General features: G+C 40.0%; 1 protein-coding gene across 23 annotated transcripts in view; it reads left to right on the plus strand.

The window, feature by feature from the left end:
* PKHD1 (PKHD1 ciliary IPT domain containing fibrocystin/polyductin) overlaps positions 1-18463 on the plus strand; it is a 623301-nt gene that overhangs the window by 64929 nt on the left and 539909 nt on the right. For all 23 annotated transcript variants that reach the window (XM_029242351.1, XM_029242350.1, XM_029242348.1 and 20 more), the window contains 5 exons: positions 797-992; positions 1701-1768; positions 3431-5023; positions 7117-7260; positions 13345-13564. In XM_029242351.1, the coding sequence (XP_029098184.1) occupies positions 797-992; positions 1701-1768; positions 3431-5023; positions 7117-7260; positions 13345-13564 (2221 nt within the window). The remainder of the gene's footprint in view (positions 1-796; positions 993-1700; positions 1769-3430; positions 5024-7116; positions 7261-13344; positions 13565-18463) is intronic.

Below are 18463 nucleotides of genomic sequence, written 5' to 3' on the forward strand. Positions count from 1 at the left end.
TCCGTAGTATACATGGCATTTTAGTAGAGTTGCTAATAAACTAAAAAGGCATTGAGATACAAGACTGGACTCAGGCCCTCACATTTCCATTAATCAGCTCTGAGACCTGGGCTATTGAGCCTTAGTTTCCTCAAAAGCAAAACGCCAATCCTGCTAACTGCCCTGCATATGTTATCAGGACAGTGTGAGGGTCAAATGGGATAATGTGGGTGAAAGGGCTCTGTAACTGCGAATGACTGCGCTCATATATAGCATTGCTACGGGGCTCGGTGCATAATCAAGACAGAGCTTTAGACTTTTATCTTCAGAAAAGTAGAGGCTACAAAAAGGACATGGGGTGTTATTTTCTGGTTATGAAGACCATCATAGCTACTTGATTTACCTTTGTATGGAGATGAATTAATGCCTCTTGTGTACAATTGTCCTGACAATTTTTCTTTCTATGCCCTTGAAGTTATAGGCTGTAGCTCTATTAAATGAGTTGTAAGTTTCATGATAAAAATTAGGTTGGCATTAAAAGCTTTTTCAAATTATTTTTATTTTATTTGTTTTGGCCACGCTGCACAGCTTGCAGGATCTTAGTTCCCTGACCACCGATCAAACCTGGTTCCAGCAGTGAAAGCGCCAAGTCCTAACCACTGGACCGCCAGGGAATTCCCGGCATTAAAACTCTTAATCAGAGTATTATGCACAGGGCTAACCACGTGTTTAATCTCAAAAGCTAATCTTAGAATTGAATAAACGGTTGAGACCACAAATCCACTTCACAGGGGCTAATGGATTCTTTTCAACACAGGAGGTGAGACCCTTTCCATTGGAATGGTGCTGCCAATGAACCACACGGATTTGGATGCCCAAGTCCACATTGGGGACACCAGAGCTCGGGTCCGAGCGCAGGCAGCTCAGGGCCTGGAGGTGGTGCTGCCCCCGCTGCCTGCTGGGCTCCACGGAATCTCAGTCTCCATCAGTGGGGCCCACATTCACGCACAAGGGTGAGGTGGACCCTTGCCATTCATTTTAAGTTTGTTGATGGTCTAGCGATTCAGTTGAGGAATTCTAGTTTTGAGTTAGGTCTTTATTTTTTCTTTTTCTTCTGAAGTTAAGGGATAAACATATGAGAACCCTAAAATTTGAACAAATCTTGGAGACCCTACAGGACAGTTCACTCTCAAGACCAGTTTTTGGCTTACTAGTTGGGGAAAGGAGAACTTTCTGGAACTAAGATGTCATGTCTCTCAGTTGGGTTGGGATGAGATGGGATGGGCATCTCTATGTGAGGAGGAAGAGTCTGCGCTTAATAAGAGACTGTGATTTCACTAAGACCTTTAATAATAACAGTGTCTTGGGCTTTGAATAAATGGCTTCAATTACTGCACAAGCCATGCTCAGTCCTCTTTACCCTGAAGTCCCCCTCCCAGTATTTCTCCAGAAGTTCCCTTGCTTCATTCCAGAAAGTAGCTAAACTCTGTGAGGCTGATGTGCCCACTCGATATTGGAGCAGGAAAATATCCCACATAGCTTCTCTTCTTCACGTTTCCTTCCTTCTCTGGTGGACTGTGCCCCTCACCTGTGCTCTTCATCACAGCCCCCTTTCTTTCTTCTTCTCCCCTCAATACATACATCTCGGCTGTCTCGTGCCTTCTTTTCTCTTTTTTTTCTGACTCTCAGTTATTTCATGACCATCTCCCCATTTTCTATAGGGTGGATCTTCACATCCAGTACATCACAGAAGTCTTCAGCATCCAGCCTTGCTGTGGGTCCATTCTGGGTGAGTGGCTTTGACCTGACTGGTATTATTTATTCAGCAAGTCTACTCCCTGGATATTCAGAGTTTGTTCCTGGTGAGACCAGAGAAGGGGCTGCAGGGAGAGGTGCTTTCCCCTGCACTGGGAACTGAGTGATGTACTTTGGAAGGTGTGAAAACTCAGGATCCCTTAGCCCAGTGAGTTCAGGAAATTAAAGAATTTTTACGAAAAGGAGATGTGCCTGGTTTTCTTTTTTCCTAATGGAAGGAGGCTGAAACATCTAAAAAGTGGCGCATCTCGAGTACATATCACCGAATCACTTTGCTGTACATCAGAAATGAACACAATATTGTAGATAAACTATATTTCGATTATATAAACAACAGTAGTAAACGAGAGAAGAGCTTCCTGAGTTAGCCGTTTTGATACTGCATGTGCAAGGGCAAGAGGCATGAGTCTTTGATGTCTTCGCTTGCTCTAGGGATGTAGATGAAGGACGAGACAGAGTCAGAAACACAAATGTCAACATGGGAGATGTCAGGACAGGACAAATAGAGAAATCTAGAAAACTACTCATTTTCAGAAAAAACTGAAAGCTATGTATTTGCCTATGATAATCATTGTGATAGTGGATGAAATAACACATTACCCTTTAAAAAATTTTTTTTGATTGGGGTATAGTTGATTTACAATGTTGTGTTAGTTTCAGGTGTATATCAAAGTGAATTAGTTATACACATACATATATCCACTCTTTTTTAGATTCTTTTCTCATATAGGCCATTGCAGAGTATTGAGTAGTTCCCTGTGCTATACAGTAGGTACATTCTCCTTCTTGAACATAGTATAATCCTCTTTAAAGCTGCTTGGCTATACCACTGATTTGGGAATGATAAGGGGTACGTTGCCCCCATCCCTGTCCTGAAGATGGGATTTGATTGTGCCTCAACTAGAAAGTGAGACAATGTCTATGAATACAGCAGCAAAATTACAAGCATGCTTCAATGTTTCAGTTCTTCTTGATATGTCATATACACACACACACGACTACATAATATATGGAATACTGGAATATTAAATAGAATAATATAGAAGATAAGTAGAAGACTTCAACAAATTAGATTTTTCATTAGTAAGTTTAATATATATAGAACAATATATATACTACATAATAACATAGAGAATAATACGGAATATTAGGGCAGATAATACAACAGATGACAAGAAGACTAAAGAATTTGATTTTTCACTATGTGTATGTTGTATACATATGTATATGAAATATACATATCCTCTTTCTACATAATGATTTGTAGAATCATATAGACTGACATGTTAAGATAAAATAGCAGATGACAAGAGCACTTCAAGAAATTTGATTTTTCATTAGTGTCCAAGTTGATGGAGGTTTCTAAGGATCTATAAACATACTTGGAAATTTTGTCTTAAATAGCATAAACATTCCTCTTATAGGACAATTTATATTGTTTTACTGTCATGTGAAATTTAGCGCATCTGACTCCTGCCAAAATGATCACACATCAACATTGATGGGTGAGGTGAGATACTTTCACTAACACTTACTCCACCTTTTACTTGGTCCTGCTGGGGCTCACACAGGGGCTGTGAGTTCCTAGTTCTGAAATACCAGCTTTTCAGTTTTGTTCTCAATATTTGTGCTTTAGGTGGAACCATCCTCAGCATCTCAGGAAGAGGGTTCAGCAGGGACCCAGCTTTGGTTTGGGTGCTCGTGGGCAATCGGTCCTGTGACATTGTGAACTCAACGGAGACGAACGTCTGGTGTGAGACCCCGCCAGCCCCCCTGCCGCCTGGTGCCCCAGCCCCTGTGGAGGTCTGGGCTGGCAGCCAGCCCTTCCCCCACCAACCTTTGCCAAGCCTGGTGGGGAAGGGCTTCATCTTCACATATGAAATGGCAGCAACCCCGGTGGTCACAGCCACGCGAGGAGAAATCACAAATCACAGCCTGAGGCTCTACGTGGAAGGGCAGAATCTCTCCAACTCAGAGGTTCTTCTGGGGAACTTGAGCTGTGATGTTGAGACCCAGTCTCCCAGTAGCAACACAAGCCTGTCTGGGTGCGCTTTTCCTCTTCACAGTTTGGAGGCGGGCATCTATCCTCTCCAAGTACGTCAGAGGCAGATGGGGTTTGCTGACATGTCTGCGGTGCCCCAGCAATTTGTGGTGTTGCCTCAGATAACAGCCATTTCCCCAACACTTGGGTCCACTTGTGGAGGGACAGTACTCACGGTGAGGGGCTTGGCTCTCAATTCCAGCAGGAGGTCAGTTCAGGTTGACATTTCAGGTCCTTTCACTTGTGTGATTTTGAGTTTGGGGGACCAGACGGTCCTCTGTCGGATTACCCCGGCGGGTAACCCCTTGCCTGGCGCTTCCTTCACCCTGAATGTTACTGTCCTGGTTAATGGGCTGCCCAGCGCCTGTCAGGGGAATTGCACTCTTTTCTTGTGTGAAGAGACAACTCCTGTCGTGGATGCCTGGACCACAACCATCAGTGGGTCTCGGACCACAGTGCTGATTAGGGGTCAGAGGTTAGGTACCGCGGCTGATGAACCAATGGTGTTTGTGGATGATCGCCTTCCTTGCACTGTGACTTTCTTTAATACAACCCATGTGGCTTGCTGGATCAGTGACTTGGCCCCAGGACCCCACTACCTATCGGTTTTTCATACAAGATATGGGTATGCTTGCTCTGGTTACGTTTACAGACACTTCCACATTTTGCCTCAAGTGTTTCATTATTTCCCCAAGAATTTCAGCCTCCATGGTGGAAGCCTCTTGACCTTGGAGGGTACAGCCCTGAGGGGACGGAACTCCACTTTAGTCTACATTGGCCAGCAGGCCTGCCTGACTGTGAACCTCAGCTCTGAGCTCATCCAGTGCGCTGTTCCTGCAGGGAATGGCTCCGTTGCCCTGGTCATAGAGGTAGATGGACTTTCTTACCAGGTGGGCGTCATTGGTTACAGCGACGCCTTCACCCCCGAATTGCTCTCAGTTTCTCAGACTGATGATGTCTTAACGTTTTCAGTGGCTGGGATCTCAGGAGCTGCAAACGTTGACATTTTTATTGGGATGTTCCCCTGTGTGGGTGTCTCTGGCAACCGTACCCTTCTCCAGTGTGTGGTCCCATCCCTTCCTGTCGGGGAGTACCAGGTCAGAGGTTATGACCACCTGAGAGGGTGGGCCTCATCTATCCTGGTGTTCACATCCAGAGTGACCGTTACAGCAGTGACCGAGAACTTCGGTAAGTCAGGCAGATGAGGCAGAAGAGCTTTCTTTATATAAGTGGATCAGTAGCTCCTGTCCCTACTCTGTGAGGTAGGAAATCAACGTCAGTCTGAATGACAGAAGGAGAGAGAAGCCGGTTTTCCTCTTACAGCCCCAGCTTCCTCCTAAAACTTTGTCATGCTCCATTTATGAGGCTTTGTTTTTTATCGAGGAGATTGTGCATATTCTCTAAGTGTTTGATTGTATTTTAATTTGATACATTAACCCGCTTTAATTTGTGCTTTAAGTAATACCATTTGTAAGAGCTCATAATTTGATCATTTAAGTAGAACATAAATGCCTTCATTTATTTTTAAACCTATCTGCCAATTTGAATTGTTTTAAACTTATTAAATATGATTAATTTTTATCATTTTGTACTATTTCACAGATGAATTCATACTCCACCAATAATAAGCCAATTGCACAGTACGATTTCATTGGTTGAACTTTTTCTCCTTTTAGATGTATTGATATTCGCCTTGCCTTTTCTTCCAATGATGGTTTGGGTTTCTGTCCCCTTAATGTCTTACTACACTTGAGATAGCTCAAATGCAATTGTGATGCAGAAAGGTTAGAAGTAATTATGGGAGCAGGATCCTAGACTGATGAAGTACAAACTAAGCCATTTCTTGGAACAAATATGTCTGGCCTCAGCTGGGCGGGATGCTGTGGGGATTGGGGTTTGGTCCTGAGTCTGTCACTATCTTAGCTGGGTAACTTTTTTAAGCCTCAGATTTCTTATTTGATAAAGGGTTTGGGGCTGGATGTTGCCTTGTTCCCCTTTCAACTCCTTAGGAATCCATGACTTTTATGGTGAGAGAGGAGGGGTAAGAATGCACCCAAGCAAAAAGTTTGTCAGGTAGCTGTGTAAATACCACCTAGATTTGACATTGAAGGCAGGAGAAACTAGACCTCTATCTCAATGTAGACTAGAGGTCTCTGCACATCTGACATTTTCAGATGTCAGCTGACATTTTCCTTTATTGATTTTCAGACTGAAGCAAAACATGTTGTCTGTTAAGAACTGACATGATTTTACCCATCAGACAGGCACTCTTCTTACACAGCAGGTAGGAGTATAAACTGGGGCAACATTATTTTGGAGAGAAATTTGGCAGTATTCATCAAAATTAAAAATTTACTTTTCCTTTGACCTAGCAATTCCACTTCTAAGAAGTTGCACCAGTTTTACTCATATAAGTGTATATAGTTCATTGCACCATCCTTAATTGCAGCAAAAGAGGAGAAATTATGGAACTATCAATCAATAGGAAGATTGCTCAGTAAATTATGGAATAATCATATGATGGAATTCTAAGTGGCTATTAAAATGATGAGCTAGGGGGCTTCCCTGGTGGCACAGTGGTTGAGAGTCCGCCTGTCGATGCAGGGGACACGGGTTTGTGCCCCGGTCCGGGAAGATCCCACATGCCGCGGAGCAGCTGGGCCCATGAGCCATGGCCGCTGAGCCTGTGCGTCCGGAGCCTGTGCTCCGCAGCGGGAGAGGCCACAACAGTGAGAGGCCCGCATACTGCAAAAAAAATAAATAAATAAAAAATAAAAATGATGAGCTAGATCTGTATATATAGACTTGGAAAAATGTTTATGCTACACTTCTGATTTTTAAAAATTGTAGAATATTATGTATAGAATGACCCCTTTGTATAAAAAAACCGATATGCTTAGAAAATTCAAGAAGAATTCACAAGAAATTCTATCCATGGCTACTTCTGGGGAGTGAGATAAGTAGTTAGGGGAAGTTTTTCTTTCACTTTATACTCTTCTGTATAAAAAGTTTAAGAACTATAAATAAGCATTATTTTTCTACATAGGAATTTTTACACGTTTTATAGGTTGTTGAATTATTGGGGTTTGACAGAATAAGGGCTCCAGGCTTTGGAGGCAGAGCTTAGTGAGAAGAAACTGAGAAAACAGGGAATCTAAGGCCAGTGTGTGGACTCAGGAGGGCATAGAAAGGATGAAGGGGAGCAGGAAAGCATGGGTTTGAATTCTGAGTAAAGAAAGATTTGCCTCTATGATGGTGAACTCATCATTTTGTCTTTAAAGGCTGCCTGGGTGGAAGGCTCGTGCATGTGTTTGGAGCAGGATTTTCTCCCGAGAACATCTCAGCTGCCGTGTGTGGTGCTCCCTGCCAAGTCTTGGCTAACGCGACAGTGTCTGCCTTCAGCTGCCTGGTTCTGCCCCTGGATGGTCAGGAAAAGTGCCATATTCGTTTTTTAAAGAGTGCATGTGAAAATAACATACTTTGGTTAACTCCATTTTTTTGATAATTAATGCTGTATTGACTTTAAATTTTTCTATGTGTTCCTGGTGGGGGAAAATATGCTGATCCCCATCTAAAATGGTAGTTAGAATTGGGGACCACCTGTTAAGATGAGTCATAATAGCTTTTGTCATATTAATGACAACAAAACGTTTATCACCTATGTTCTTTTTTTTTAAACGTCTTTATTGGAGTATAATGGCTTTACGATGGTGTGTTAGTTTCTGCTTTATAACAAAGTGAATCAGTTATACATATACATATGTTCCCATCTCTCTTCCCTCTTGCGTCTCCCTCCCTCCCACCCTCCCTATCCCACCCCTCCAGGTGGTCACAAAGCACCGAGCTGATCTCCCTGAGCTATGCGGCTGCTTCCCACTAGCTATCTATTTTACGTTTGGTACTGTATATATGTCCATGCCACTCTCTCACTTTGTCACAGCTTACCCTTCCCCCTCCCCATATCCTCAAGTCCATTCTCTAGTAGGTCTGTGTTCTTGACGGCAGTCATATGAAGATGGAGAAAGTAGAACTGAGTGGTGAATACTAGTTTCAGTGACAGCCTAGGCATCGTGGAGAAAACAATCTTGTCTTGCTCTGAGGTGGGGCTGCTGAAAATGTCTGCCTTCTGGAGGTCCTAGTGAAGGGATTAGATCATTTTGCTGGAGAGCTCTTGCATATTAGTGTGCTCAGGTCTTGAATCTTATTATAGGAAAAAGAGGCCAACATTAACATTATCCTTTTATTCTGTAAAGTCCAGATAATTACCTGAGCCCTTACTCAGTAAAACACCACGATCTCTCACTGCTTTAAGCTTTGTAGCCGCCATGTAAATTGTGGCACGGGAAGCCATGTCTTTGTGGGGTGGAGGGTTTAGAATGGAAGGTGCAAAGCTTTGATATTTCTATGATGGGGCTCACAACACATGCTTATTACCCACTGAGCTTCAGAAAATAAAGTCTCAGGGATGAAATTACTATTATCACTACAGGGTCAGCTAAGCCAGGTGGTTATTTGGTTTGCATAATCATAGATCTTATACCCGTGCATTTAAAAATCATTTGTACTCACATTTTCTGTAAAATGCTTTAAGTTATATTCCTAATTTCTGTGTCCGCAACTTGAATGTTGGTGAAAGATTTACAGTGATAAAAGCATCACTTCTGAGCTTGGACAAAAATTCCATGATGGATAATACTGTTGTGATGGCAGTTACATTGGATAGTCTTAGACCAGAAGGAGGAGTGGTGGTGGTGGCCGTGGGGATTGGGAGGAAGGAGAGGAGGAGGAAAGGAGGGGAGAGGAGAAAGAATCCTTGCTTACGATACTGGAAATCGAGTGTCCTATGACCATCATGTATATGAGCAGAACATCACAGACGAGAGATCTGTTCTACTTAAGATTCCACAATAGGAAATTTAGGATATGGTAGAAAGTTGAAGTTAATATGTCTGTTTCTTTCTCTGTTCTAACTCCTGTGCCTAGAACTCTCCTGGCTTAGGGGACGTGCAAAATTAATGTTCGATGAAAGAATAAATACGGGAATTGGGAAATGGTGGAAACGTAAAACCGACTCCCCATTTCTAGGTCCTAATATTTAACAAATACTGCTACAGTTTTTCTGGAGGGGGCGGGGGGGGGGGCTTTCACGTATACACTATTTAAATTAATCAACTCTTTGCTATTATTTCAAGACATCTAGTTTCAACCAGAAGTACAAACTAAAAACCAATGAAGTTTCAGGGTCAGGTAAATTGTGTTATTGGGAGTTTTATAACTCACAGGAGAGGAATAAAATAAATTATTATATTTTAAAAGATTTGATTAAATTCAGAAAAAGAATTCTCAAAATTCCCTGATTTTTAGAAGAGGAAAACATGAGTGAGGCGCTGTAACTTTTACCATTGTCACTAGGTGTCAGCAAACACTCATTGATTGTACAAGGGCCGCTCATTTACTCTGGGGAAATGGATAATTTATTTTCCTCTTTCATTAAAAAAGAATTGGGAGATTGGGATTGACATAAATACACTAATATGTATAAAATAGTTAACTAATCAGAGCCTTCTGTATAAAAAAATAAATGAAATAAAATTCAAAATTAAAAAAGTCTTTTAAAAGACTTTTAAGTAGTGTCTATAAAGATGGAGAGGAACTGGCAGAATCGAACTCCACTGGTTTCTTTTTTTTTTAACATCTTTATTGGAGTATAATTGCTTTACAACGTTGTGTTAGCTTCCGCTGCACAACAAAGTGAATCAGCCATATGTATACACATACCCCATATCCCCTCCCTCTTGCATCTCCCTCCCACCCTCCCTATCCCACCCCTCTAGGTGGTCACAAAGCACCGAGCTGACCTTCCTGTGCTATGTGGCTGCTTCCCACTAGCTATCTGTTTTACATTTGGTAGTGTATATATGTCCCTGCCACTCTCTCACTTTGTCCCAGCTTACCCTTCCCTCTCCCCGTGTCCACAAGTCCATTTTCTATGTCTGCGTCTTTATTCCTGTCCTGCCTCTAGGTTTGTCAGAACCGTTTTTTTTTTTTTTTTTTTAAGATTCCATATGTATGTGTTAGCATACGGTATTTGTTTTTCTCTTTCTGACTTACTTCACTCTGTATGACAGACTCTAGATCCATCCACCTCACTACAAATAACTCAATTTTGTTTCTTTTTATGGCTGAGTAATATTCCATTGTATACATGTGCCACATCTTCTTTATCCATTCATCTATCAGTGGGCATTTAGGTTGCTTCCATGTCCTAGCTATTGTAAATAGTGCTGCAATGAACATTGTGGTACATGACTCTTTTTGAATTATGGTTTTTTCAGGGTATATGCCCAGTAGTGGTATTGCTGGGTCATATGGTAGTTCTATTTTTAGTTTTTTAAGGAACCTCCATACTGTTCTCCATAGTGGACGTATCAATTTACATTCCCACCAGCAGTGCAAGAGCGTTCCCTTTTCTCCACACCCTCTCCAGCATTTATTGTTTGTAGATTTTTTGATGATGGCCATTCTGACCGGTGTGAGGTGATACCTCATTGTTGTTTTGATTTGCATTTCTCTAATGATTAGTGATGTTGAGCATCCTTTTATGTGTCTGTTGGCAATCTGTATATCTTGTTTGGAGAAATGTCTATTTAGGTATTCTGCCCATTTTTGGATTGGGTTATTTGTTTTTTTGATATTGAGCTGTATGAGCTGCTTGTGTATTTTGGTGATTAATCCTTTGTCACTCCACTGGTTTCTTACTTAAGATCCAGGATGGGAGTTGGGGATTCTATGTATCCCTGAAATTGGATAAGACATTTTGAGAATATGATTGTGTATTTTTTTTTGTAGGAAGTAGGTCTACAGTGTACATCGAATTGTCAAAGGAGTGTGTCTCATAAATTATTAAAAACTACTAAATAATTCCCCTACTTTCAGATAGGATTGCACAGAACCAATTTAGTTAAGAATCTGTTATATTTTAAAAGATTTTTTAGCGGGCACTTTCACAGCAGCGACCCATACAAGTGTTTCACAGTTGCCTTTCTCAGGGAAATCTATCCTTTTACCTACTAATGCTCCCCACTCTACTTTTTTCAACCTTAATCAGCTGGCAGCCCTTGGGAAAGCTGAATAATTTCAGTCCTTCTAACACAGTGCTTCTCAATGATATTATTATTGAGAATTACTGAAAAAAATATTATTACCGGAGCAGCAACAGTAGCAGCACCTGGGATTTTGTTAACAGTGCGAATCCTTGGGACCTACTGTATCAGAAACTTTACAGCAAGTAAACATTTTAGTATTTCTCCTCTGAGCTTCTTGAGTATAATCTGTAAAAATATGCAGTCACTATGCTGTACACCTGAAACTAACATAATATTGTAAATCAACTATACTTCAATAAAAGTTAAGAAATGTAGCTCTAAAAATGTCCTGTTGCTGCTTTTGGGGTCATCATCTTTACTTTTCCCCCAAATTGTACTTCTAACAAAAGAAGAATTTTCTTTCTTCATATGATAGGTTGCTAAAGCATCTTGTCAGTCTAATACTCTGTATTTGTTTAAAATCAGCAAGATCTTTGATCTTTTGGTTTCCTGCATTTATATCTTGAGTTATACCACATGACTTCTTCATGGAAACTTTGACTTTTCTATGAGGCATGAAAAGCTAAAGTGATTAAGGTCGCACAGCTATTTTGTGGCAGAACCTTGAGTAAAATCCATGGATTCTGATCCCCAACGCTGGGCACTTTTCATAATCCACCTTGTCAATTTGCATCCACCTAATCACCCATAATGAGTTCATTATTTTATAGGTGTTGAGCCTGTTTTTATTTGCCCCAGGGCTTACTAACTGGAAAGTTCTCATGTTTCCTCTATCCATACAAGACTCTTACTTTCCAGACATTTTAATTGCTGTAATTCTTTGGGAACACAGCCACAGAACCTACTATGTGTTAGGTGCTTTGGAATATACCAGCAATAATAATACTATTTGTGTGTGATTGAATAACGGCAAACCCTCTCATGTACTTGTCTTATCCCTTGCTGCATGCAGCCCTGTGATGTAGGCAGGCCTCTTAGCTTCAAGCTCATAGCCCTTGATAACATGTGTTACGTACCTGCATGAACAAGCTAGCTGCAGAGGTAGAAGGCTAGAGAAAATTTTTCTTTTCTATTTTATTAAGGTTTTCAGGCAGAGATGCTCCCAAACCATCTCATGTAGAGATTTGTTCATCCTCCTGTTAAAGGTTATTGCCAGTCTGGCTTGGTGATGCTTTTTACATCGTGTCTCATGACCTGGAAAGAAATGGTCTCAGGGTCAGAGGGCTTCAAATCATTGCTATTCTTCTTTATGAAATGTTAATAGTCATAACTCTATGAGAATCAAGAACTTCTGTTAATCAAGAGATCCCATAAAGAGAATGAAAAGTCTAGCCACAAATCTGGAGAAGGTATTAGTAAGCATATAACCTCTGTAGGATTAGTACCCAGAATATAAAACTCACAAATCAATAAGGAAAAGACAAGCATTCCAATAGAAAAAAAGGCAAATGACAGAAATGGGAATTTCATAGAAGGGAAAATATGTTGTTACTAAACATATAAAAACTTGCTCAACCTAAAAAGTAATGATGAAAATTCAAATAAGGCCACAATGAGATGCTGTTGTATACTCACTGGACTGGCCAAAATTAAGAGTCTGATAATCCCAAGTGCTGACAATTATGTGGGTTACTGGGAAGTCATAAATATAGGTGGTAGGAACGTGAAATGACACAACCACTTTGGAAATAACATGGCACTGTCTTGTAAGGTTGAACTTGCACCTACCCTATGATTAGACAATTTTCTTAGAGGTATATACCCTAGAGAAAATTCCATACATGTTTGTAGTAGCAAAACCTGGGAATTACCCAAAAGTCCATTGGTGACAGAATAGGTAAATATATTGTAGTACTTTCACAGAATGCAGTGTTGAACAGCAGTGAAAATGTTTGAACAACAGTTACATGCAATAATAGGGCTAAATCTTGGAAACATAATATCGAGTGAAGAAAGCAGGTCTAAGGATATTATGCCATGTAGTCTATTTTCTAAAGTTCAAAAAGAAGTAAAACTCAACAATCTCCTGTTTAGGATACAAACCCATGTGAGAAAGCTATTTAAAAAATGCAAGTGTTTGTTTCTGAGAATGAGGAGGAAGTGGGTAGACTTGGCCAGGAGCACATAGACTGGAGAGCATCTTGACGGCATTGGCTTATGTTGGCTGAATTTATGGTACATTCACATGAGTTTTCTGACTAGGTGATTCATATTTTACAAAAACATGATTTGTATCTTCTGTATGAATTATGTACACATAGTACACTTTTAAGAAGAGTAAATGAATAAGTTTATTTTCCTATTGGTCAAGGAAAAACACATGGGCTTGCTTGATGTAATAAAGTAAGGCCTTTAGTTCTTTCTGTGGTTATTACCTAACCCAACGTTGACCATTTCATGCAGTGTCCTTGGCTTTCCTGTGTGGCCTGAGGCCTGAGGAGGAGAACTGTGAGACCTCTGGCTGCAGCTACGTGCAGTGTGATTTGACTGTCGCTGTGGGGACAGAGAGCCTGCCCGAATCATGGCCTTATTTCTACACCTGTGAAGAGAGTTCCCGATGCATCTGTGCACAAGATCGTTGGACAGAGTCCGTCTTTCCATCTTTCTCAGGCCTCTTCATCAGGTAACCCAGTCCTCTCCCTCCCTGACCTACCCCACGAATGCATAGCCAGTGGATTAATGGAATTCTCAGGAACTGCAGGCTGCGTGGACACAGCCCTAGGGCCAACCCTCTTGTTGGAGGGACTGTTCCATTGTGGGTTCCAGCCAGTCTGCATATCAAAGAGTCTCCTGTCTTTTCAAGTGTTCAAGAGAACATCTGAAAAATCTGCCCAGTAAACAGCCTGCTTTGTTCTTGCTTAGATTTTAATATTTATCTTCCGATCCAGAGCAACATCTGGTGAATGCCAATGGGGGGAAAAAGATTAGACATTATGAAAAACAGAAGGCTCTTTTCCCGTTTCCTTTTTCTTTTCTTTCCAAACAGATTCACAAGTATGAGAAAAAGTCATAGAGAAATCCAGCAGATTGTGCAATGTTTATTCAGAAGAAAGGGGGATGCCTGGGCCGAAGGACTGTAGATCTAGGATTTAAAAGCCATAGGCTTATAAGTTTTTGAACTTAAAAAGCAAACAAATAAATACCACAACTTTCCAGGTAAAAATCCCTTTTTCTAAACACATTTAAAAAAAAGTGTGGCCCTGTCGGTTGCTCTAGATGACCTTCATTTCTGCAAGCAGCTTCCTTACTGTGAAGTGTGATATTTCAGTGCTGAATGTGGCCCTCCGTCCTTCTTTATTTCTTATCTAGATAGAGTGGTTACATCCGATTATTTAATGAAGGCCTCTTTCCCCATTAAAAAATAAAACTAAACAAGACCAACTACCCAGAGGAAAAGTGAGAACCAGCCCTTTCCATGGCAGTCAGAATTTCTGATGTCCTAAGACAGCCCGTGTTTTACTTTTTAACATCTTTATTGGAGCATAATTGCTTTACAATGGTGTGTTAGTTTCTGCTTTATAACAAAGTGAATCAGCTATACATATACATATATCCCCATATCTCCTCCCTCTTGCATCTCCTCCCACCCTCCCCATCCCACCCCTCTAGGTGGTCACAAAGCACCGAGCTGATCTCCCTGTGCTATGCGGCTGCTTCCCACTAGCTATCTGTTTTACATTTGGTAGTATATATAAGTCCATGCCACTCTCTCACTTCGTGTCAGCTTACCCTTCCCCCTCCCTGTGTCCTCAAGTCCATTCTCCACATCTGCGTCTTTATTCCTGTCCTGCCACTAGGTTCTTCAGAATCTTTTTTTTTTTAGATTCCATATATATGTGTAAACATAGGGTATTTGGTTTCTCTTTCTGACTTACTTTGCTCTGTATGACAGACTCTAGGTCCATCCACCTCACTACAAATAACTCAATTTTGTTTCTTTTTATGGCTGAGTAATATTCCATTGTATATATGTGCCACATCTTCTTTATCCATTCATCTGTCAATGGACACTTAGGTTGCTTCCATGTCCTGGCTATTGTAAATAGTGCTGCAGTGAACATTGGAGTGCATGACTCTTTTTGAATTATGGTTTTCTCAGGATGTGTGCCCAGTAATGGGATTGCTGGGTCATTTGGTAGTTCTATTTTTAGTTTTTTAAGGATCCTCCATACTGTTCTCCATAGTGGCTGTATCAATTTACATTCCCACCGACAGTGCAAGAGGATTCTTTTCTCCACACCCTCTCCAGCATTTCTTGTTTGTGGATTTTTTGATGATGGCCATTCTGACTGGTGTGAGATGATATCTCATTGTAGTTTTGATTTGCATTTCTCTAATGATTAGTGATGTTGAGCATCTTTTCATGTGTTTGTTGTCAATCTTTTTATCTTCTTTGGAGAAATGTCTGTTTAGGTCTCCTGCCCATTTTTTGTTGCGGTTGTGTGTTTTTTTGATGTTGAGCTGCATGAGCTGCTTGTAAATTTTGGAAATTAATCCTTTGTCAGTTGCTTCATTTGTGAATATTTTCTCCCATTCTGAGGGTTGTCTTTTCGTCTTGTTTGTGGTTTTCTTTGCTGTGCAAAAGCTTTTAAGTTTCATTAGGTCCTATTTGTTTATTTTTGTTTTTATTTCCATTTCTCTAGGAGGTGGGTTGAAAAGGATCTTGCTGTGATTTATGTCATAGAGTGTTCTGCCTATGTTTTCCTCTAAGAGTTTGATAGTGTCTGGCCTTACATTTAGGTCTTTAATCCATTTTGAGTTTATTTTAGTATATGGTGTTAGGGAGTGTTCTAATTTCATTCTTTTACATGTAGCTGTCCAGTTTTCCCAGCACCACTTACTGAAGGGGCTGTCTTTTCTGTGTTGTACATTCTTGCCCCCTTTATCAAAGGTAAGATGACCATAGGTGCATGGGTTTATCTCTGGGCTTTCTATCCTGTTCCATTGATCTATATTTATGTTTTTGTGCCATTACCTTACTGTCTTGATTACTGTAGCTTTGTAGTATGGTCTGAAGTCAGGGAACCTGATTCCTTCAGCTCTCTTTTTCTTTCTCAAGATTTCTTTGGCTATTCCATACAAATTGTGAAATTTTTTGTTCTAGTTCTGTGAAAAATGCCATTGGTAGTTTGATAGGGATTACATTGAATCTCTAGATTGCTTTGCGAAGTATTGTCATTTTCACAATGTTGATTCTTCCAATCCAAGAACATGGTATATCTCTCCATCTGTTTTATCATCTTTAATTTCTTTCATCAGTGTCTTATAGTTTTCTGCATACAGGTCTTTTGTCTCCTTAAGTAGGTTTATTCCTAGGTATTTTATTCTTTTTGTTGCAATGGTAAATGGTAGTGTTTCCTTAGTTTCTCTTTCAGATTTTTCATCATTAGTATATAGGAATGCAAGAGATTTTTGTGCATTAATTTTGTGTCCTGCTACTTTACCAAATTCATTGATTAGCTCTAGTAGTTTTCTGGTAGCATCTTTAGGATTCTCTATGTATAGTATCATGTCATCTGCAAACAGTGACAGTTTTATTTCTTCTTTTCTGATTTGGATTCCTTCTATTTCTTTTTTGTCTCTGATTACTGTGGCTAAAACTTGCAAAACTATGTTGAATAATAGTGGTGAGAGTGGACAACCTTGTCTTGTTCCTGATCTTAGTAGAAATGGTTTCAGTTTTTCACCATTGAGATTGATGTTGGCTGTGTGTTTGGCATATATGGTCTTTATTATGTTGAGGTAAGTTCCCTCTATGCCTACTTTCTAGAGGGTTTTTATCATAAATGGGTGTTGAATTTTGTCGAAAGTTTTTCTGCATCTATTGAGATGGTTATATAGTTTTTCTCCTTCAATTTGTTAACATGGTTTATCACATTGATTGATTTGTGTATATTGAAGAATCCTTGCATCCCTGGGATAAACCCTACTTGATCATGGTGTATGATCCTTTTAATGTGCTGTTGGATTCTGTTTGCTAGTATTTTGTTGAGGATTTTTGCATCTATGTTCATCAGTGATACTGGCCTGTAGTTTTCTTTCTTTGTGACATCTTTGTCTGGTTTTGGTATCAGGGTGATGGTGGCCTCGTAGAATGAGTTTGGGAGTGTTCCTCCCTCTGCTATATTTGGAAGATTTTGAGAAGGATAGGTGTTAGCTCTTCTCTAAATGTTTGATAGAATTCACCTGTGAAGCCATCTGGTCCTGGGCTTTTGTTTGTTGGAAGATTTTTAATCACAGTTTCAATTTCAGTGCTTGTGATTGGTCTGTTTATATTTTCTATTTCTTCCTGGTTCAGTCTCTGAAGGTTGTGCCTTTCTAAGAATTTGTCCATTTCTTCCAGGTTGTCCATTTTATTGTCATAGAGTTGCTTGTAGTAATCTCTCATGATCCTTTGTATTTCTGCAGTGTTAGTTGTTACTTCTCCATTTTCATTTCTAATTCTATTGATTTGAGTCTTCTCCCTTTTTTTCTTGATGAGTCTGGCTAATGGTTTATCAATTTTGTTTATCTTCTCAAAGAACCAGCTTTTAGTTTTATTGATCTTTGCTATTGTTTTCTTCATTTCTTTTTCATTTATTAATTCTTCATACTTTGATCCAGCGATTTTACTTCCAGGATTTTAAGAAAGCAGTTGGAAATATGTAACATTTATGAAGAACTATAGTCTTCAATGCTTTAGGTATATTAACAAAAACAGTTGAAATGAAGTAAGCGTTTAGTAATAAAGAATGAATCCAAGTGAAAATATACTAAGAACCTTGAAAAACCATGGTGTAGAACATTTAACCAAAGAAGGAAATGCTTACAATATACTGAGGTGTGAAAGGTACAGGTCACAAAATAGTGCCTCAATGAAGTCCTGATGGTGTTTATAGTACATGTACATGTGTCACACAACAGGTGATTGGGAAAAAGACCGGACGATGTATTTTAAAATGCTGATAGTGCCTATCCCTAGGGGGCTGGAGGACTGATCATATTTGTTTTCTTCATTGAGTTTTTATGTAATTTTTTCAGTGAACATGTACTAATTTAATAACCAGAAAACACAATATAAATTTTACATGGGGTGCTAGGAATATCATGTGCTAAATAGCTTACCTTGGTTCCTCTTAAGATTGTGCTTGTGAACGCAGAGAACTACTTTCCAGGGTCTTTGCAAAGAACCCATTTCCATTGAATGGTTTACCCTGCCAGCCACTACCACTATGGATTTGATGTCATTTGGCAAAGACAGACATTTGTATCTGTGGCAAATATATGCCCAGTTTGTCCATCCATCCATCCATCCATCCATCCATCTAGTAGTTTTATCAAGTGTTTATTATGTTCCAGGTACTGTGCCAGGAGCTGGTGACTCAATGGTGAATGAGATGCAAAGTCCCTGTCCTTAAGAGTAGTGGAGGAGGCCAGACAATAAACAAGATGATCACATGTTCTGATAAGGGCTATAAAGTGATAAAAAACAATGGAGGCTGCTTTTAAAAATTTTTTTATTTCATTTTTTGTTATTATTATT

The sequence above is a fragment of the Monodon monoceros genome, unplaced genomic scaffold, assembly GCF_005190385.1.
Source record: "Monodon monoceros isolate NGI ecotype Baffin Bay Population unplaced genomic scaffold, NGI_Narwhal_1 Super_Scaffold_3, whole genome shotgun sequence".
In the NCBI taxonomy this organism is placed as follows: domain Eukaryota; kingdom Metazoa; phylum Chordata; class Mammalia; order Artiodactyla; family Monodontidae; genus Monodon; species Monodon monoceros.